The 23073-nt window shown below is 41.3% G+C and overlaps 1 protein-coding gene across 1 annotated transcript in view; it reads right to left on the bottom strand.

Annotated features, from left to right (window-relative positions):
• The window catches only part of KCNQ1 (potassium voltage-gated channel subfamily Q member 1), a 557035-nt gene that overhangs the window by 432498 nt on the left and 101464 nt on the right, over positions 1 to 23073 (bottom strand). The window contains exon 2 of the mRNA XM_032770377.2: positions 21465 to 21555. Coding sequence (XP_032626268.1) covers positions 21465 to 21555 — 91 coding nt within the window. The remainder of the gene's footprint in view (positions 1 to 21464; positions 21556 to 23073) is intronic.

Below are 23073 nucleotides of genomic sequence, written 5' to 3'. Positions count from 1 at the left end.
AGCTCTGCGTGGTCACCTGTGCTGGTAAGCTCTCCACGCTGGGCAAACAGGAAATGAAATTCAAAAGTTCGCGGGGCTTTTCCTGTCTACCTGGCCAGTGCATCCAAGTTCAGATTGCTGTCCAGAGCGGTCACAGTGGTGCACTGTGGGACACCACCCAGAGGGTAATACCATCGATTTGCGGCCACACTAACCCTAATCCGATATGGTAATACCAATTTCAGCGCTACTCCTCTCGTCGGGGAGGAGTACAGAAACCGGTTTAAAGAGCCCTTTATATCAATTGTTGTGTGGACGGGTGCCGCATTAAATCAGTGTAACTCTGCTAAAATTGGTATAAACGCGTCGTGTAGACCAGGCCTCTCATTCCCAAATAGATGCTAACAACATATACCATATGTTGAGTTATGAGAGGTCAGCTCAAGGTATTGATATTGATCATAAATTTTGGTAAATGTCAGTAAAAATCCTGGTTTGTTTCCTGTACATCTGGAAGTCTCTCTCTCGTGAGCGGTCATAGCAGATATGATAACCCAGGTGCTAAACCAAAAAGTTCCTTATATTTAAACATGGGAGCCAGAGGTTGGCTGCTTTTAGCAAAGAATTATTAGCTCTTGAAGTTGCTTTCCGCTTCTACTGGTCTAAAAGCTATTTCAGGACCCAAGCGTTCTGACCTCCAGGACTGGTAAAAGCTGGTTAACTAGTAAAGCCTACCTATTTGTTCAGGCTTTTTTCTTTTGAGAGGTATAGCAGGCTGTATTTTTGTGTACACCTGGATGTGTAGCCAAGGTTTCTCATCTTTAGAGGATATTAGCCACCTAACCTGATATACAACAATGGACATATTTTTAAAACTAAAATGTTTGTGACGTGTATTTTATGCTATTGCCATACCACCTACAGTATAGTACCTAAGAAATCACTTTTCTCTAGTATCACAAATCATGTTGACCATTTTGTACAACAACATGCTAACAAAGTGCAAACCAAAGGCCCAACTCTGAAAACACTTATTACTCAGCATTGTGCTTATTACCAAGTACACTGGGTGCACTTAATTTCATTTTGGTGTAAGGGATAGTAAATGTTCCTGGATCTATTCCCTACATTTAAAATGGGAAATCCTACTAAAACTAGTAATACCTCTAGAATGGCAACAAATTTAAGTGCACCCGCCCTAATCTCCTTTAAGTGTAGCAGTAAACTCGGTGTTTGGGCCTACCCATGTATACTAATGATAGTGGAAGATACACATGCACATATTGTATGTATAATATGTATATAACTGATTATGTATTAGTTTTAAGGGCTAACATCTTGTTAGTGAATTTTCAAAAGCAAAAGGTAGTATCTGAAAGTGTGGATGTGTGTGTGCATTTCAGAAGATAAGGGGTTTGAGAATCCTTGCTATGTCCACCACAGAAGCATTGTGCTCTGCTAATTCTTGAGGCTGCTTTCTTCAGGATTTCTCTTTTTACAGTGCATTTTTTGAGCTATAATCCATGGATGAAATCCTGGCTGCACTGAAGTTAGGGGAGTTTTGCCATTGACTTCAATGGAGCCAGAATATCACTACAGATTTTCCTATACAACACGCTATACAACAACTTACCTCTGTTCTACAAATATTGTTTTTATAATTCATTTTCAGCTCATTTCACCATTTTCTTTTCCCTGCAAAAGGGGAACATGTGGTCCAAACTGTTTAAATGTTTTACTGACACCTTGGATCCTAAAATTCAGGAGCGCCCAAGTGACAATCTGAAATCATACCCGTGTACAAGCACTGTCTGATATTTGCATCTACATTAGTTGATTTATAAGGGAAATTGCTATCTCAGACCTGGTCTACACCATTTTTGTATTGGTATAACTATGTTGGCTTCGGGTGCACTTTTTTTAAAAAAAAGTCAAAATAGTTATAGCAGTACAACTCCTAGTACGGATGCCATTATACTGGTTCAAAAGTGATTTATGCTAGTATAGCTAATCCCCTTCTCTCACAGGAACAACATATACTGGTATAAGCAATTGTAAATACTGTTAGCACTTATACCAGTATAGTTAAAGAAATACAACTTGTGTGTGGAGATAAGCCCTACGTGCCTATTCAAGTTCAATCACTAGCCCTGGGCTACAATAGAAGTGTCCAAGACTTACAGCATGAAGATTATTTCAATTTAAACTTATGAGCCCATACGGCTGACTCTGTTGCAAAATGAGTGTAAAATGCTACCAAATCAGAATTAAGCTAAACCAATATGACACAGACATAAACAGATTTAAACATGACTTTAAAAACAAACAAAATCCCAATAGCACTGTCTTAAAAAACCAAATGTGTGTTTTAATTAAACCAATGCAACTTTTGTGTTTAGGCAAGGCTTTGTTTAAAAACAAACCTGCTGCTTTACCGATGGGTAAGTAATATGGTGGTAAAATCACTAGAAGCTGAAGGAGCCTTGTCTAGATTAGGGTTCCCAGTGGCTCAGAAGTTTATTTCCTGGAGTACACAATGACAGAGAAGATGCCATGAAAAACATGCAATTGGACTAGGAGCCAACCACATTTGCAGAAGCTGTTCTATTACCCTACTTATTTTGTTTAAACCTTTTAGTTGCCAAATAAGATACTGTGGTGCCAGATTCTTCAGCCAGTGTGAATCATCATAGTTAATTTAGGCTTCAGTGCAGCTACTCGGATTTACACCCTCTGAAGGATCATGGCCTGTAGATTTTTCTATCAAAGCAATAAATTGTGGGCCACGTGCTAGATCAGAGGTGGGCAAACTACGGCCTCCTGCCCGGCCCCTGAGCTCCTGCCCTGGGAGGCTCGCCCTGGCCCCTCCCCCACTGTTCTCCCTCCACCACAGCCTCAGCTTGCCCCGCCACCAGCACAATGCTGTGGGCGGCGGGGCTGTGAGCTCCTGGGGCAGCGCAGCTGCAGAGCCATGGCCTGACCCAGTGTTCTGAGCTGCGCAGTGGTATGGCTGGCTCCAGCGGGTAGTGCAGATGCCTATCCTGCTGCTCTGGGCAGCATGGCTGTAGTGCCAACAGCCACCACTGCTCCAGGCACTGCGGAAAGGGGGCAGGGAGCAGGGGGGGTTGGACCGAGGGCAGGGGAGTTGGGGGTGGTGGTCAGGGGGTGGGGATAGGTGGCAGTCAGAGAATGGGAAACAGGGGGGTTGAATGGGGGCAGGGGTGCCAGGGGGGCAGTCAGGAGGAGAGAGGGGGTTGGATGGGGCAGCGGGAGGTCAGGGGCTGTCAGGGGGCAGGGGAGTTGGATGGGGCAGGAGTACCAGGGGAGGGCCATCAGGGGGCGAGAAGCGGGGAGGAGGTATCGGATAGGGGGCAAGGGCTGGGCCACACCTGGCTGTTTGGGGAGGTACAGCCTCCACTAACCAGCCCTCCATACAATTTTGGAAACCGGATGTGGCCTCAGGCTAAAAAGTCTGCCCGCCCCTGTGCTAGATGGTGCAGATGGGAGCAAAAAAAGGGGTTGGGAAACTACTGAAGTAGACAAAAGGGAGCAAGGTGTGCCTTAGTGACATGCTTTTCTTCTCCCTCAAGAGACCACAGATACCCCCTCTCCACACAGACTGCCAATGTCCAGTGCTCCACATTTGGGGAGGAGAGTGGAGGTCATTGCAGGGGTGGGAGGTACCGAAGCTAGAAAGTAGCCACTCAGGGGGGCCAAATGGAGATCTTCACAGAAGTCTGTGGAGGAACTGTTGTTGCACCAGTAGCTCTTTCTCCACCACAGAAATGGCACCATGCCTGGAGAACACAATACTTGGCAGGTCAGCTCCTAAAGGGCAAGCATGGAAGGATAGCCTGACAACCACACAGAATGAGTGGCTCTCTATGGGGCTAGTACAGGGTGCATGTGGTTTGGCATAGGTTTTATTAGACATGTTACCTTCTCTTTGTGGTGGTACAGTCTGATGATTACTTCTCAAATTTTAGCATGTAGAATTTGAGGCATGTGTTTTAGAAAGGAAAGATGTTGTGTGGTTAAAGGCACTGGACTAGAACTCAGGAGGTATGGGTCTAGTTCCCAACTCTGCCACAACTTCCCACTTTGGTAAGCCATTTACTCTTGCATTTACTCTCTCTGCCTCAGTTCCCCATCTGTAAAATGGGAATAATACTGCTTCCTTTCTCCCAACCTTTACCTATTCAGATTATCAGGTCTTCAAGGAAGGTGCTGTCTCTCACTATATGAATGTACAGTACCTAACACAACAAGGCCCTGATCTCACAGTTGGGCCCTATTGTAATGTAAACAACCTTAATACCCTCCCTCAGTGGGGCAGCATGCAGTTCGACTTGTAAATCATAGTGAAAGAAAAATCTACCAGTTGAAATTTCACATGGTAAAATCTAAGAATTCCAAGTTTTCTTGAAGGCTGGAATTGTCCCACCATTCTGCTGTGTGGCATTGGGCAAATCAATTGTGTTGGGAGGTTAAACACATTCATGTTCACAAAGCACTACAGAGGCAGGATTAGTAAGTATTTGATTCCCCCCTCCCCCTGCCAGTACCACATATACCCCATTTGGAGTTCCTTCTGCTAAAGCTAGGCGTTCAAACACCACCTGGAATGTAGGCATCAAGCTCCCTGCCTGTAGGCCAGGTGCAGTGCAATCACCACATACATCTGGCCTGTTTTAAAACTGCACTGCAGTTTTGTAGCCAAAATAGCACTCTAGTACGTTACATGGAGATTTGGCTGTGATGAGAAACCAACTAGGATTATGCTAGTGAGCTTCCCTTTGCAGCAGACCCCCGCCCCTTTCACCTTTATACATGGAATGGCTGCAGGGATAAGTGACATGTAAATCAATTTCCCCTGCACCGCTAACAAGCCTAAAGGAAAGGGCTCTCCACTGCCAGAATTTCCCCAGTACACAGCTGCATTCAAGGTCTTTTGCACCACTTTTGTGCTGCTATATTTGTTACAGAAGATATTTTTCAAACCTATTATTTCAGTACATAGAGCTAGGACTAGCCCTGAAAGTACAGAGCCACTGAATCAACAACTGCCTATGGCTTGTTTTTAAGCACCATAACTTCTCTCAGTTTCTGATTAAGTCCACCTGAAAATTCAAATACTACACAGATCCACTGACAGCTGCTAGACATTCTCTGTGTACTTTAGCGTTGTATGTTAGACAGCCTCAAAGTCATTAGCATAGGGGAAACCATCAAAGGGAAGAAATACATAACTTTCTTTCACAGATGTGGTGTGATCAGGCTATGTGCTTATTTTTACTAATAGTTACTCTTTAGAGTCCTGCAGTTTCTGGGACCTAGTCAGAATTCTTCAGTTTCCATGATCCTAAAAATATTCTGGTGTTCGATGGACTGTGTGGAAATACCTGACATTTATTTGTATAATCAGTATACTGTGGTGCAGTTCATCTGCTGCAGCCAAGGAGGGAGTGCAGCAGGGGGAGTGCAAAGGAGTCTGAGTCATTTGGTCTCCAGGAGCAACTTACAGAATCCTACATCAGTTGTTCCAATTTAGGACTTCTGGGCCTGTCACAACAGACCAGTGATCACCAGGACAGAGATATGACCAGTGCTTACCTGTTTCTCTTTGCAAAGCCCCCTGCACTAGCTGCAAAAAGAGGATAGACTAGGTACTCTCTGTAAGCTACCTGGGTTACTCCAGTGGCTGGGTAAATCAGATTTAGGGCAGCTTGGTGCTGCTGGAGCAGGAGAATCTGATCGTAAACATTTGAGTTGCTTTAGTGGCTGTTAAAACATGCCTTTAGCAAGTATATATTGTCTTTAATGGTATCAGAATAAAAATGAAGTAGTTGAAAAATAAATTTAACATGCAAGGTATTTATGGCCAAATGTCAGATTTTTAGACCAAGCAGAAGTTATTAGGAGGAGAAATTTACAATGATTCTGGTAGTTTCCTTGATGCCATCTTGTTTATAACAAGGAATGTACGAAGTCCTGCTGTTCTGAACGCAGAAGTTTCTTTGCTTATACCCCCCAAACCCTTTTAGCCAGCATTGGATCCAGAAGACCCCTTTCTAGGTTCTTTCAGGGTCACGTACAATGCTTATCCAGGCTGTTCCCCTCTGCCCCCACATTCTGTCCTGTTCCAGCTTGTACACATCCTCCCTCCCTCCCTCTCTCTCTCTGGCCTGGTCTACACTTTAAACTTCGGTTGCATAGCCACCACACTTAGGGTTGTGAAAGCCCACACCCTGGAGCGCCAGAGCTATGCCAGCCTAATCCCCCATGTAGCTGCAGCTAGATCTGCAGAAGAATGCTACTGTCCACCTTGCTACCATCACGCAGCGAGGTGATGTTTTTTCCCATCGCTGTAGGAACGTTCTTTTTGTTAGTGTAGGTTGTGTCTACATTAAAGGGTTATGCTGGCATAGCTCCAGTGCCATAGCTATAAGCCACTGTGTTCTCTCAGTTTTTGTCTGCACTACAGTTTGTCTCACCTTTACACACACACACTCAAACCCTCCATGGTGCTAGTTTCCAGGCAGACTTCTTTATGCTGTGTTTTAGATGGGGCTCCAAAACTCTCTCTTACAGCTATCTTAAATGAAGGATACATTCACACCCATCAGTTTCTTCAATGAGGGTTTAACCCAACCCATAACAACACACTCTCCCCCCCCCCGCCCACCTCCATTTTGTGGGGGGTGGGGGGGAATTATAGCCACACAATGTTCATGAAAATGCACTTTTCTTTGTTGATTACAAATTTGGGCCCTGATTCTGTTAATACTTAATACACCTAAGTAATCTCACTGAAAAAAATGGGACTATTCACACACGAAAAGTTAAACACGTGTGTTTGCCAGTTTGGGGTCTTAAAAATGACAATTAAAATGTAGGTCCTGATCCTGTTGCCCTTATTCACGTAGGTAAAGGCTGTACATTGGGCTTTCAAAAATTATTTTTATGTTATCTTTTGGCCTGTGGAATAAACTCTCAGTGGAGAAGCTGGAGGCCCTATCTGACACACCAAAACTAGGCTGGAATGATCTTCACTAATAAGGCCTTTTTGATCTTTGACTTAAGTATGTATAGATGCTGTCTTTGTTCCATTCTTATGAATAGGCAGCAAAATGAAATATACAAGATTCTGTAGGGCCCAGATCTTTTGTCTCAAACTTGCAGGTGCCTTACAGTTGCAAGATTGAGACAACAGTCTAGCAGAATTCTCACAATTTGAATTTTCTCTATGCATTTTCCCTCCAAGTTAATTAGGTATCCAATGTTAGATATGCTCTTCTAGCATGAAAATAGGAAACCAAGAGATGAAAATAAATCACTATTTAGAAAATAGTCTACAATCTATTTTATCAGTTGCCAGAAGGAAAGCCACCAAGAAATCCAGTCCCACTTCATTTTTAGCAAGTTAATTGAAATCACTTTACTTAATCCAGTATTAGCTGCACAATAAAATTCTCTCTCTCTCTACTAACTCATGGTTTCTTATAAATCATTGGCACTCACTGCAGTTATGCTATTATATCACACCTGCAGAGTCTACCCAGCTATCCACACCAAGGCCACTTAAAACAACTCAACAGCCACCAGCTAGTGACAGCTGGCAAACCCAAACCTGTCTCCGGTAGTCTATCATATGTAATCAATTGCAAATAGAGCTTCAACAAACTCATCCTATTATTTCCTGGCTAATTCCCTCAGGGAAAACAAGCCAGCAACTCTCCACTTTGACTCATGATGCTAGTAATACCCGCCCTCTCCCATCCCCTCCCTTTCCATCAGTTCACTACTCTGCTTTGGCTTTTCAGCTTGATATCCGTTATGTTATGTCAGCTGTTACATTACGCTTAAAACAATAGACTCCAGCTGGCTCAGGTCAGATGTAAAAACAAGGACCCAACAAAGCCACAGGCCCTCCAGTTATACTGAAATTGAGATACATACTCAATGTAGCACTTAATGACAAACTACTTTCCAGACATTTGGGCAAGGCATAAAGGAAACACCTGTCACTGCAAACATTACACACTAATCTGATAAATCCTACATTTAAAAATCCTTCTTTTCATTGCTTGCCTCCACCGTATGCCAGCATTTCACAGACCTGGATTTTTTTTCCCCCAAGGTGGTACTTTTATTTTTTTCTTCTTCTATTTATTAAAAATGTTATATATTTTATGAAATTTATAATTATATGGAAAACATATTTACTACCACAGGCTTTGGTTTTGAGTCACTGGTCATAGAGGTATGCTGATTGACACCAGCTGACGATTGAGACCAGCTGGCTCAACATGAGCTCTCTGGTAGAGTATGCCCCGAAAAACAAGATACAACAGAAAATAAATTATACAATTCTTAGATCGATTTTCTTAGACTGACTTTCACATCAAAAGTTGGTGACTCCCTGAAGTTCAGCTGCACCAAATGAAAAAAACAAAACCACCAAAAAACCTGGCATATATGGATTGATAAAAGCAAATATAAATGAGAAAGGTGCTGGACTGACAGCACTGGAAACTGAAGTTCTCCATTTTTCTACAGAAAAGGTACAATATAGTCAGTGCAATATAGACAGTCCAACCCTGTCCTTCCAGTGTGCCTCATATATAAACAGTTGAAGGAGCTTGCTCTAAGAGTAATAAGATAATTCAATCTCCATGCCCATTCAATCCTTCCTCTGTGCCAAGATTGCCATCCGGGGCACTGGTGGTGGCGACGAATATGTAACATGGAACCCCCATCACAGTCCATATTGAGATCACCATGTCATAGCACGTCATCTACCAAACAGCCAGCAGATGGCAACAATTCATCACTATTGACCTTTTCTGGATTGCAATCTGTCACCAACTCAACAGCATTACTAAGCAGGCCTTTCTTCCATGAGCCATTCAACCCCAGTCTTGAAATCTCAGTCCCACTAAATCCCACTCACTTTACAATCATTCAGTTCCATGTTACTAGAAATATGAAGCCCAAATTCTGCCACCCTTACTCAAGTTGGCAAGTACCTTACTCCAGGAGTAGTCCTGCTGAAATCAGTAGAAACAGAGGCAGAATAAACTATTCCTCACTGTGCATAAAGGGTAGCAGAATCTGGCCTATGAATTTATCAGATGATATAAATATCATGCAGAACAAAGATGCAAAATTACTTTTGAATGGGCATAGGCAAGCTGGCTCAGAAATATTAAAAGCCTCCCCCAATTTCTAGAACTGAACTTGAATCAAATCTTTTTTGAGGGTTTGGATACATAATTTTCTATCATTGGCCAAGACAAGCACCACAGATACAGCAATACTAGAGGAAAGGCTCTTCTGTTTGTAATTCCTACTGTGAGCAGAAATAGAAGTGCCAGAATTTTTTCAGGGAACCTTCTTCTCTTCAGCTTGCCAGTCCAATGTTCCAGACTAAAATTAGCATCCAAACCTACAACCATCTGCACCTAACGAGCAGACGTAGACACACTCACAGCAAATGAGTGCACTGCCAGCAAGCTAGAGATATATGATTAATAAGCAAGTGAAAATATCTGTGAGAGAAGCAAGATGGTAACTCAGTGTTGCCTACTCTAGCAATTTTATCACAGGTCTTTTGATATTTAGTGTTTTTCTTAAATTCCCCAACTTCCAGAGTCAGGTGAGTACATGAATCTCATCTTTCATTAAAAAAATCCTATCCCTTATGTCTGAAGGGAAAAGCTTGAAAACACAAACCCTAACGGCTCAAACACCAGAATGCAATTTATTATTTTTTCAGTCTCACATCTTAACGCTTGGTGTTGGCAATGCCAATAACTATAACATTGTTACAAGGATCTGCCTATCCTAAGGTGGCACATTAGGTCTGCCTGTCTGGTGATAGGAGGAGAGATTATTTTTTTCTTATTTAAGCAAAAGATATAGTACCCTTTCTTACAGCCTCTCTCTGTGCTCTGATGTGTGGACACTGAGAGTTAAAGGAGCATCTATATTTCTTTCTACCACTGTCCCTATTACAATACTAGCGTTCATAACGTTGGTATCTATGAAGTTGCTGCTTAGCAGTTACCTCACATTCCTAGAATAATTTTTTCTGAAGTAACATTAGAACAATTTAACCACATGAGCTTGTTTTCCCATTAAAGGTTCTAGAAGGGGAGTAGTTATGTGGGAGTGCTGAGGTGACAGTGAAAGCACTGCAGGAGACATGTGCCTAGTTCATTTTAATGACAGGTTTCTTTTTGAAGGGAGGGTTGGAGAAACTAAGTACCAAAACACACAGGGTCAAGGAATCAAGCAGAATGAGTTACAAGGATTTTGGGGTAATAACCAGTGTGGCTACAGCAGTCTCTGACAGCTACTTTACATCCCCCCTCAGAAATAATTGGGTTGTGGATTTTTTGTTTATCAACAGTACTAAAAAAAAACCTGATCTAGTTTGAAAATTTTAATCTTATTTGAAAGAGCATCTATTTATTAATAGTGAGATCATTCTAGATCATATTTTATATACTTGAGAACTCAGTGATTTCAGATTCAATTGTGTTGAATTTATTCACCCCAATGAAAGTCTCCTCACATCATGGTTCAATGCTGCCCCCTACAGAGTACAAGTCAGAACTACTCCTCCCTACTATATATGTTTATTTTAAACATAACCATAATTAACCAAAAAGATCAATGGCCCTTCTTTTCTCTGCAGTTTGACTCTGGCCATATAAGTGATTCAAAAGACCTTTAATGCAGCTACATTTTCTTGTGTAGCTAATAGTCTGGACAAATTTTCCCTCTATTACTCCTCTGGACCTTGCTCCCATCTCTCCAATACTTTCCCTCATCAGTTTCCCCTGCAATACTACCATGTGTCAAGCACATGTACCAAGCTCAGTTAAAAAAAAAAAACCCAACAAACAAACAAAAAACACACAGGAGGACGTTGGGAAACACTCATAATCAGGACCCCATATTGTGCACTAAATCATATTAAATAATTTTCAACCCAATTTAGTTATACCTGTGCAACCCCCTCTCTGGGCTCTCTTATTTCTATTTAAAATTGACTTATTTTGGTTTAGCTTAAACATGTTTGTAATGACTTGGTGTAAACTGAAATAATAATATCCACACAGACTATGGCACTGTTTTAACTAAATCCATTTAAAATCACATCTGAAGTTAAATGGTACAACTTTCTCATGTAGACAAGCTCTTACTCTTTTCCTTCTTTTCTCCCTCCTCTTTTCGGATTTTTTTTTTTTTTACTTCTCTTGCCACGACTGAGTGTATGTCTATATAGCAATCATGGAGCATGATTGCAGCTTGCATAGGTATACCTGAGCTAGCTTTAATCTAGCTAGCTGGGGTCCCAGAACAGGGAAGGTATGGGAGCTCAAGCTTCAGCATAGGCTATGCCCATGCATAATTATCCATGGTTCCAGACAAGGTTTGTACAGCCCATGTTGAAGCGCACACTGCCATAGTTTCACCTACACAGGCCCCAAAGCTAGCTAGATTACTGCTAACTTGGGTACAGCTAAACGCGCTGCAATCATACCCTGCGATTGCAGTACAGACATACTCTGATCCACTGGTCTGAGCTACAAATAACATTGTGACGCAGAAGAGGGGAATGGTTGCTGAGGTTTCTTGTGCAGTGCTTATCCTCAGGGTTTTACACAGGAGAGAATGATCATTTTGCTCCCCAGCATAGATATGGTAAGAAAGAGGCAGCTGGCAGGAGGGAGCAGCTGGTGGCACAGTTATCACCAGAAGAACTACACAGCAGAAAAGTGCTTATTTGATTTACACATCCAAAGGGCTGGGTTTAAGACAAGCTCTAGGTAGCAGCAAGACATGGAGGAGTGGGTACAGCTAGAGCCTGCCGGGGATTTTTAGCCCTCTCTGCAGTGGGATGTCCTATGAGAATACAAGGCAGATATATTCCTGAAACCACCGCCAGATGGCTCGCTGGTATTTGAAACAGGAAACTAGATCTTTCATTTCTAGTATCAGGGGTAAATGCTTATTATACTGGTTCAAATCCAGGTTTTGTGAATAATGGATGAAAGTAATTAAGCCTGATGGTTGTTTGGTGGCCTACATGAAATTAAGAACAATTATACCTTGAATTTAAATAGTGATTTGATCAACAGCACTCAAAGTGCTTTATTCCCATTTTGCAGATGGCGGACTAAAGCATAAAAAAGAATAAGAATGATTTTCATCAGGGCCACACAGCAAGTCAGTGGCTTTTGTTAACAGAACCCAAGTCTCCCAACCGCCAGCCCAGCGTTCAGTCCTTTGAACCACAGCTGTCCCAGTGAGTTGTTGGTCTCATTCCAATTATTGGGAAAATCTGGCCACACTGTAAACCCATTCCCCCCACACAGTTAGCATGAACTGACACAACACTGCCAACCCCCAAACATTCAAAATCAGGCCCCACAAATCATGAGCTTTTTTTAAAAAAAATTCATTTGGGGCTCTTTTAATTTGCCTTCTTGGTTTCTGGGCCTTCAGATCATATGTTCCCCACAATTATGAGGAACAAATTTTTTCCCCTCCCCCAAATGAAAGCTGAGATTCTAAGCTCCAAGAGCTGTGGCTTTAAGAGAAGCATTCAATATCATGACAGTTAGGACATCTTAACTGGCAATCCCAACAGAGGCAAAGGATTGAATGGGCGTGGAGGCTGAACTACCCTAGCCCTGGCCCTTTTGGATCAAGACAGAGGTATGCTGCTGAGACAATGCATAGTCTGTATTGTATCTGTTCTTTGGAGTGAATACACTGATCCCTAGGGCTCCTGCCCCCTTCCCTCTGCCACCTTTCACATACAATATGCTCACAATTTATTAAAAAATAAAAAACAAAACCCACTAAACATCAAAGTTCATCTCCCAAGTCCCCACCTACCCCCATATGAAAACTGGGATAAACTCTCTTGATGCTATTGTTTTGCTCTTACTGACAGCAGATGCAACAAGACAGCATTATGAAGACTGTCTTCATAGAGAAAAGATTTAGATATTTCCCTCTCTCTCTCTCTTTTTTAAAACGTAAATACATAAAAGCTGGAGAATAAAGCCTAGACTTTACTTAAGCCTTCATTCCAACCTAGTTTCTCTTAAATAGAGAATAAATTCCCTTGCCAGCAATATTAATATTAAAAAAATCTAACGTGCAGAACCTGACTGAGGGTCTTTTAAATATATATATAAATATAACTATTTGAATGAGTAATATTTAAGAAGAGTAGGAGAAAGAACCCAGAACATACAAAGTTGAAAATGACATACACTCCCCATAAAAGTGTGCATTAAAAAAAATTCTGGGGTGGAAGCAATATTGAAGTGAGATTCGTCCAAGAAAATAGCTTTTTCAGGCACACTGAATAACCTCCAGTTCAGCAGAATATTTAATCCTCTTGGATCAGGAACTTGGATTTTCTTAGATCATGCTAACAGCATTTTGTTGCATTCTGGCACCATAAAATCCTTGCTTATAAAAGTAAAAGAAAAAATATGGTCTCTCTGGGAACATCTCTCTCTGAATTACATTTTTTCCCCCACAGTTTAAATATTGTACTCTCAAAATCAATTTTTACACAAATACACCACATTCTCTTCATGAGTCATGGCAAAAACTCTCCCGCACCAGTACTTTAAACGGGCCAAGCATACATGTACTCTTCAAAATGATGATCCTGTTGCAGGCTTGGCTCTGACCTGAGCTCACACTGGCTAATTGCCAATGTGCAACCAGGGAGACAAAACCGTACCAGAGCACTATCTAGTGAGACAAAGTGAAAATAGCAGGCTGAAAATTTTGATTATTTTGAAACAGACAAAAAACCACTTCTCCACAATCACTCATCACAACTATACTTAGGGCATGTCTACACAGCACAAGCTGTGCTTGAGCTAGCCTTCCCAAACTAGTTGGAATCATGGGTTTCAGGGTGGGTAGTACACACCTGGCATGGATCCTGGTTATGAATTTGGCTTGCTAGCCTGCTCTGAAGCCCATGCTGCAGTGTCTTCACTACTAGTGTTACCTGCATTAGCTGGATTCATGTTAGCTCGGGTAGGCTAGTCTGTGCACACTTACTGCTGTATAGACATATCCTTAGACCTGGCTATATCAGCCCTCTTCACACGTGTAGTGATAAAGTATAGAAAATGACTCAGCTAATTAGAGTTTTCTTGTTTAACATAGCAGGCGGGAAAACACTTCACGGATATGTTTATATTTCATGTGGAATAGTTTCCCCTCATTTATTCTTGTAATTTAAAGGTAGTTTTGTTTAGGAAAATATTAGAATTTTTAAACACTGGTTGGTAAGTCACCATCTATGATGCAAGAATCCACTATCCCCTAGTTTGCAGTGAAAAGGCTATACTGTACTATTCCAGAAATGCTGTTCTGGTATGACTCCTCCGTGTAGAGACACTGATCTAGAATAAAATAGATTTCATTTCAGGATAATTACTCTACTTTGTGAGCAGAATTAGGGCTCATTTACACATGGAGCTACTCTGGTATAGCTATTTAAAGCAAAAAACTGTTCTTTAATAACTCTGTGGACCCTCTTATTCTACATACTCAGTGTGTAGAATAAGAGTCCAAAGACAGAGTTATTCAAGAACAGTTTTGTGCTTTAAATTCACACCCTGCCCTAAACTGAATTAACTTTAAAGTGTAGACATGCTTTAATTATTCCAAAATTAAGTCACTTTTATTTTAGAATAGATAGGACATACAGGGAGACATTTTAGAATAGCAACAAGAAACAGTTACTCCAGAATAGCTATGCAGGGCAATTTCCTCATGCACACAAGCTCTGAGATGGTAAAATCCTATGGGAAGAGCCCTTGTCTTATCTGTCTACAAAGTAGAAGCTGACTGAAAAAGGCAATATGTTTTCTGCAAAAGTTTTGGAATGAAATGAAAATTGTGTGTTTTATTCAAGTGGGGGGTTTTTTGCAAATTTTTTCAGTTTTTTTTTTTTTTAATTCCTTCTCACCTCCGTCTTTTCCCATTTTTCCAACTTTTTACAGTAGAAAAGAAGGGTGGAAAGAGAAAAGGGGTTACCTCTCACAAAAAACAAAACAAAACAACCCTCCCCCCAAACAAAAACAAAAACAAAAAAACAGGCTTGGGCTTTTCGGTAAAGAAACAACAAAACAAAACCTGAACATTTTAACCAAAATACCAATTTTTGGTTCAGTTGAAAAGCCAATAATTTTCTTGAAAAAAAATGTCTGGGTGAAAATATTTTCAACCAGCTCTAGGTGTTACACATTCATAATGGGCCAGATCACGAGCTTTCCCTCAGTAACCGTCTCAAACATAACAGCATTTTTAGACTATATATGCACTCGTATGAAAAACAACAACAGCAACAACAACTTTAAGAATATTCCTTCCAACAAAGATAGAAAAGAGCTTTTCAAATTTCCTTCTTGTGGAAGATGCTCAGACTTGTGGCGATTGGTGACCTTATCAAAACCTAGATACCTACGATAGGTAGATAGATGGATCATCCCTTTTAAGAGAAGCCCAGAAGTAAGGGACAAGGGGCAGTTATGTGAGGCATAAAGCAGAGATAGTGGAACAGATAGTGCAAGAATGGTGCAATATCTTCCCCTTATGTGCTGGTACCACTCCGCAGGCTTGGGATCGGGGGAGGGTCCTAATATAGCCACTCAAAGGGAGTGGGGAATACTCCAGGGGAGAAGAGTCCCTGTGTTCTCCTGAACATAGGGACTTCAATTTTAGGTGGTCTTTATATAGGCCATGCAAGGTGGAAGGAAGGCTTTCTTGTGCCTTTTCCCCACATTTTATACACAAGGGTCAGGCATTATCTGGCTCAGTATCAGTTAGTCAACACTTCTTCTATATAAATCACTTTGGAAATGTGCGAGTTGCTATATACACAACTCAATTTTGCAAAAGTTTTTGTTGATCAGCCCTTCAGCTGACAGTCTCATATTTACTTGGGTACAAGCTGAGGGACGGTCTCTGCCTCCAAATCCACCCCATAGCATGTCGGATTTATGGAGAACTCGATCTTAGTTGAAGGACCTCACTGTCCAAGGTCAAGGGAAAACCTGCCTTGGGCAGGGCACTGGTACTTGCCCTCTTGGGAAAAAGAAATGGATATGGGGACCCAATTTTACAGAGTTCAAATAGGATGAGATACTTATTTAAATTTTGGCCTCACAAAACACATGCTTGTATTGTGAAACTCAACATTTTATACAATAGTTTGAGAGGCCTCATGACTCTCAGATTCCACAAGGTTCACTCCAGTCTAATGTTAACTCTTCCTATTATCCCAGCTATATCCAGACAGCAACACCTTTCTCCAGTATCTTACTCCACTTCCGACAGACATTTCTACATAGCTGGCCTTTGAGGCCTCTCTTTTATTAATACTAGTTGGTAAGTTAACTTGCCTGCCCTTCTTATTACGGACCTAGTTTCCTTCTTCATCCATGCCTGGCAAGAGCAATGTCACCTGTATTCATTGTTTTCCCCAAAATCAGTATTATTGATTTGTATTGCAGTACACCTACAAGTCCTAGGCCTGGACCAGGCCTCCTTTACGCCAGGTGCTGTACAGACACAGAACAAAAAGATATTCCCTGACCCAAAGGAGTATGACAGAAGTTTGGGTATAAGCACTCCCACACAGGTCTGTCTGAACTCTCCCCATGCCTTCTGACATCTTTGTTTGGAGCAGCAGCTTGCACTCCTATTTTTGCACTCCTTGACCTTTGACTGTAGCTACTCATTTCCATTTCTTCCATCCTTGAAGTTATACTGTAGTTTCTCTCTGAGGAGCTCTTCCATTACTTCCCATCTAAGAGCATCCTAAGTCCCATTCCCATGGTCAAACATATTACATAAAAATATCATAAAAAGATCTGCATAGAAAGCTTTGCTAGGCAGATACTAATATGAGTCACATTCTGATGCCCTTACTTATGATGTTCAATGGCACCTTAACTCCATGAATAGTTCCACTGCAGTTGGATAAACTCTCTAGAGCCAATGCAAGTCAGACAGCATGGAGGGGATTGTTCAATAACCAGCTCCTTAATCATAGCCTGTGGGGACACACATTTGATCATTTAATGTAAAATGGTTCCCTGTTGATGGTCAAGTCAGTCATTGATGAAGATGCTATCAAGAAGAGTCTCCCACATACAATATACACATAAGGAACAATTTCTCATGTAATTACTGTAGAGATTTCATTAAACATCTGCCAGCTGACTCAGCCCTTCCCTGCATACTGAAATATAAACTCAGACTAATATTTGCTTTTGCATCACATGCGTGGGTGCACCTAAACCTCCATATAAAAGTGTCTGTGCAAACAACTTTGATGAACACAGAATACATTTCTTTACTGAACTGACTGCCAGAACACAGCCTTATGTTTTAAACAGGCACTTGACCCTATTGTATATATCACGTGAACTTCCAAAATTAACCCTTTGGGAAAAGAAAGTCAGGATTTGCCATTGCCAAATATTGATGCATAAAGTAGTGGGAATTCTCAATGCGGGATTAACTGCTTATAAATTAATCACAGCTTTTGTCATCAGAACAACAGAAATGCAGATTTGTTCTAGCCAGTAAGTAAGGTAATCCAATACCAGTGATCATCTGTTGTATGTTCCATGGTAGCATGAAACAAATGCATCAAATACAACCAGTTATGTTGACATGAGTGTTTCACTCAATTTGATATCATGCACTCAATATGAAATATTATACTTACCGACTGGTAATGCTAAGTGCCTATAATTTTGAAGAAGATACTATAAAAAGTGAATGTTATTGTATAGGCAAGCAGAAATGTCTACAACTAATACAAAATCCCATTTATTGAAAGGAAGGATTGTAGATGGACTCAAACCTCTCTCTCCCTCCCTTCATCTCATAGAAGCGGCCTACTAAACACAAAATTAAACTTATACATGGTGTCATATACATAGTGGTTGCCATTAAAATCTAGTTTAGGAATATATCATATGCCCATTACTGTAATACTAACACTAGTCTTAGTATATGAAAAATTGATCTCTCAGGTACCACTGGTAGTAAGTAATGGTCATTTTTTACTTTTTAAGTCAGGATTTCTAAAACTGGGGGTCGAGACCCCTCAGGGGTTCCCAAGGTTATTACATGGGGGGGTCGTGAGCTGTCAGCCTCCACTCCAAACTCCGCTTTGCCTCAAGCATTTATAATAGTGTTAAATATATTAACAAATATTTTTAATTTATTAGGGGGGTCGCACTCAGAGGCTTGCAGTGTGAAAAGGATCACCATTCCAAAAGTTTGAGAACCACTGTTTTAAGCACTATTTTTTTAAACAACTGGTATATGACCGTATACTGTTGAGGGGCTTTTCTAATATTAATTTTAAAGTCACTACAGAGAATATTTTTACCTACTGAGAAGAATTTTAAAATTTCCCATTTTCAAAAATCATATTGAGATTGCACATGAATGCTGTATTGGTTTAAGCATAAGTCTACAGAGATGGTGTAGTGGGTATTAGCGGAAGAGTACACACTTTCCAAATTTTCCCTACAGAGGCTATCAATATTCAATATCACATACAGCTTCTGTGATTGCAAAAAATTAAGCATGCTGGGAAAACCTGTGCTGTAAAATATAAACCATCTGTTGATAATAGTTTTCTGCCCAGTAGACAGTTGAATAAGGTGTATAGAAACATACAGCAAATGTACAAGTATTAATTGTTTTTGAGTCAAGTGGGCAATTTAAGTTTTAATTTCTTTTCTGTGATTCAACAATCTGAATAATTCTTTGAAAAAGTTTTCTTGCTATAGTTTGAAGACAGGTTTCGGGCAGAGATCCTGAAAATGCTTCCTCAGGCATTAGAGTTGATAATAGGTAGAGAGAGAAAGAGACATTAGCAAATAACATTAAAAGGGGAAGCAACAACTTCACTGTCCTACTAGTGATTTAAAACACATTCAGATTAGCAACAAGGAGTCTGGTGGCACTTTAAAGACTAACAGATATATTTGGGCATAAACTTTTGTGGGTAAAAAAACCTCACTTCTTAAGATGCAACTGATTAGAAATTCCACATTAGAAACATCATGGAAAGCTACACTTTTACAAGACATCCACATTGCTCCAGACTACATGTATGAGCAGAAGAGGGGCTCTTTTTGCTGCCTATAGCAGAGGTGGGCAAACTACGGCCCGCGGGCCAGACTGTCCTGCCCAGCCCTTGAGCTCCCGGCCAGGGAGGCTAGCCCCAGCCCCTCCCCCGCTACCTCCCTACCCCACAGCCATGCCACTGTGCAGGCAGCGCTCTGGGCAGCGGGATTACGTGTTCCTGCTGAGCAGCATGGCAGCACGTCTGGCTCTGGCTGGGTGGCACGGCTGCCTGACGTGCTGCTCTGAGCGGGATGGTAAGGGGGCAGGGAGCGGGGGGTTGGATAAGGGGTGAGGGGTCCAGGGGTCTGTTGGGGACAGGGAGTGGTTGGATGGGGCAGACATTCTGGGGGGTGGTCAGGGGACGGGGAATGTGGCGGGGTGGGGCTGGACAAGCAAGGTGGGATCCTGGGACTGAAGTCCTTAGTGTTGAAAACAGAACATCATATTTTGTGTCCTGAATGCAATGCTTTAACTAGCTACTGCTCAAATGGGGAGCTAAAATCACAGTTTGTCTTATTACACTTCTATCATAAGGCCCATTATGGCAGCTTTTCCTTAAGTAGCCAACCGCAGAGTGACGGGTGCATCCTACCTCAGTTTCGCTTTCTTTAGTCGACCAACCTGCCCATCCTTTCCACAGACTAGACTAGCAACCATTTTGTGTGCCGAGGAATGGAATGCTGTCCCTCTCAGAATTCAATAAAATCCAGATATTCAGGAATCATTTATTACTTTAAGTGCAGCCATTTGCAGATCCCACCAAGTGAAACAGTTCACAAACCCCAAAGTAAAACAAGATAAAAAGACAGCAATTCACCAGCTCTGCCATCCCTATCTTGGGACCCCCACTCTCCATGTACCTAGGAGGTCACAATCCATGATTCCTGTGTGTGCCCCTATTTCAGAGTCTCCACCCCACTGGCCTTTTCAATTTTCTTGCAACTCTTTTGCAATAATCCTCATCTCTGGTCTTTTCCAAGTGGGCTCCCCACAGCCTGGTGCTCCCCATGCCTATGACTGCTGAGTTCCTGCAGAATCACCCTATTCTCTTGGGTTTGGCCTGCCCTGGATCTTTCCCTTTACCTGAAGACTGCCATATGAGTCTTCCACCTGATAGGGTTTCCCCAACTCCAGTCAGTCCTGTCCCACAAACTCTCTACAGTTGTTCCTCTGCACCAGCTTGTCCCCTCCCCACTTCTGTCTTCTCTGAGAGGGTTCATGCAGCTCACTTCAGGGAACCCTCACCAGCTCCCTGCTCCTCTTCCTCCTGCTGCTGCTTGCCTCTTCTTTCTCCTTCTCTTAACTACTTCCTGGCTCTTTATCAGTGCTCATGTCCTGCCAGAACAAACTGGGATGCTATTCCAGCAGTTTCTGGGGGAGCTAGAATGGTGTCTTATGGCATTTCCAGTCCTTTTGGCACTGGCATTCCAGCACTTCTCAAGCGCAGCACTCACCCTCTGTTTTTTATAATGCTACTAGGTGTTGTCTATCTGACCCCACTGGGAGTCAGCTATTGTAATTAGGCACAGGACAACTGGACCTGTTCCCTCTAAAAGGGAACAGTCACCCTATGACAGCACACCTATACTTGTTTTTGAAGACGATTGACAGTATTCTGACAACAAATGAATTACCTCCCTGAAAACTAGAATCTAGGCCTTGAATATGGATCCACAAGTTCAAGACAACAGGTGCTTAGAGTGTGGTGCAAATACTGCTCTGAGCTTTGCATTTGTCTTTAGCCAACCCCTTGGAAAACACAGGTAACAGCTTTGATGGGCTCTGGAGAAACCATCTCTTGAAGAGAAAGCCCCTCGGCAGATCCTCAGCTATGACAAATTAACCCAACTGAAGGTCTTCCCCCCTGTGAAGTGGGGCCTTAAGGCTGGATTCATCTCCCATTGAAGTCAATGGGAGTGCTTCCATTGTCTTCAGTGGACTTTGGTTTAGGTCCTAAGAGAGGTTAAAAAAAGGACGAACTCCAGGAAGAGAAGAGAATACAGGGTCTGACTGCCCTCTCATCCTGATTTTGCACCTGTGTGGCTACATTCATTTCTATGGCATTACTCTGGATGTACACTGGTGTAAGGGTGTGAAGAAACACATGCATAGAATGAGCATGTGCAGGAATTTACTGTTTTAAATTCCAGGTAACAGGGCAGAATTTTAACAAGTCACAAAAATACAGATTCAGCAAATGTGACTTAAGAAAAAAAATAGGAAAACACACATACACAGAGACATATTAATCCAATGAACATCAATGTACATACCATCCAAAATAATGTCCCTGTGGCCAGAGTTGCATATTGTTCAATTGTAGAAAGCACACTGAATATGAGGCAGATCAGCACTATAAGGAAACTGGAAAAAAAAAGTAAACATTACTAAATATCTTCTACTATAATTTAGTAACGGGGGGGGGAGGAAGGGAAGGCAAAATAAACTAAATTTTAATTTCATTATTTCTTTTGTACATACAGAAATAATTTCTTTTAAATATAAATGTAAGAATTTGGGAGCCATTTTTCTTTTTGTGGAACAATTTATTCATTTTCATACACGGAGTAAATTTGTTTTTTTTCCTTGACACTTGTCTGAGGAAGTTTTCTTCTTACAAGAATGCCACTGGTTAAGAAAAAAGAATGTTTGGACATTTTTATCATGAAGACCAGGAAATTCCAGGTAGTAAGTTAAGCCTCTTCAAACCCTAACCTGTTTTGGACATTGAAATTGTGTTATAGTCCTGTTTCTGGAATACCTTTTGCATTACTTAAAACTGATTTCCAGTGGGAGTCACAGGAATATTTCAATCTGGACAGGAATGGTGTCCCTAGCCTCTGTTTGCCAGAAGCTGGGAATGAGCAACAGGGGATGGATCACTTGATGATTACCTGTTCTGTTCATTCCCTCTGGGGCACCTGGCATTAGCCACTGTCAGAAGACAGGATACTGGGCTAGATGGACCTTTGGTTTGACCCAGTAGGGCCATTCTTATGTATTTTACATGAGTTTTTGGTCTTCCAACAATTATTTTAAGAAACTCTTTTTCTGAGAATTATTATTCCACTTACATTTGTTTTTTTTAATTGTGACATTATTTAAATATTGTCACGGATTATATACATTCCCACTAGATTGTCATTTTATACATTTTGCAAGTCATTTGGCATATCTCTTTTGACATACAAGGAGTAAGGTTAGAATGACCCATCAGCCTTTTTTGATCAACAGATCAAAACCTGTAAGGTTACTTATTTATTTTATATAGATTTATAGTGTCCCTCTTGACTATAGTTGAATAAATAATTTTACTTTTAAGAACTTTGTTTAATTAATTAATTAATTAGATTTCCCAATGACTGACAAATATATGTCTGATTCATAGAGGAAAGAAGTCACAAGTGTCGCTCTGAATTCAAATGACTTCCTCTAGAATTTTAACAAGTTGTGGAATAGGATTAATCTCTAATTCTAGTAATGGTTTTAGTTGACATCTAATGGGAGAGTTAATAGTGCAGTCAAATTTCTGTTTAAGTAAACCAAGTGGATGACACTAAACATCTTCAGCATTAGGTTAGAAGGGGTCAGAGAGTTGGAAAATGGGCATTCAGAGAATTGGGATTCTGTTGTAAATTGTATGTCATTTTTTAATCCCAAAAAACAGATCAAATTACAAATGTTCCCCTGCAGCTACAGTTTCATACTATCTACCTGCATATTTTCTGTTGCTCAACTAACTGTTAGGGCTTGTCTGCAGCCATGGGATGTAAATTCTAGTCTGCTCCAGAGTGTCGCACACTAACTGGCCCGGGTAGGCACAAGAAGTTCCCTAACATGCGTCAATGTAGTACTGTTATAGAAATTATAAATAAAGTAGAT

The sequence above is a fragment of the Chelonoidis abingdonii genome, chromosome 4 (genome assembly GCF_003597395.2).
Source record: "Chelonoidis abingdonii isolate Lonesome George chromosome 4, CheloAbing_2.0, whole genome shotgun sequence".
In the NCBI taxonomy this organism is placed as follows: Eukaryota; Metazoa; Chordata; order Testudines; family Testudinidae; genus Chelonoidis; species Chelonoidis abingdonii.
This window is presented reverse-complemented; position numbering and strand designations above follow the sequence as displayed.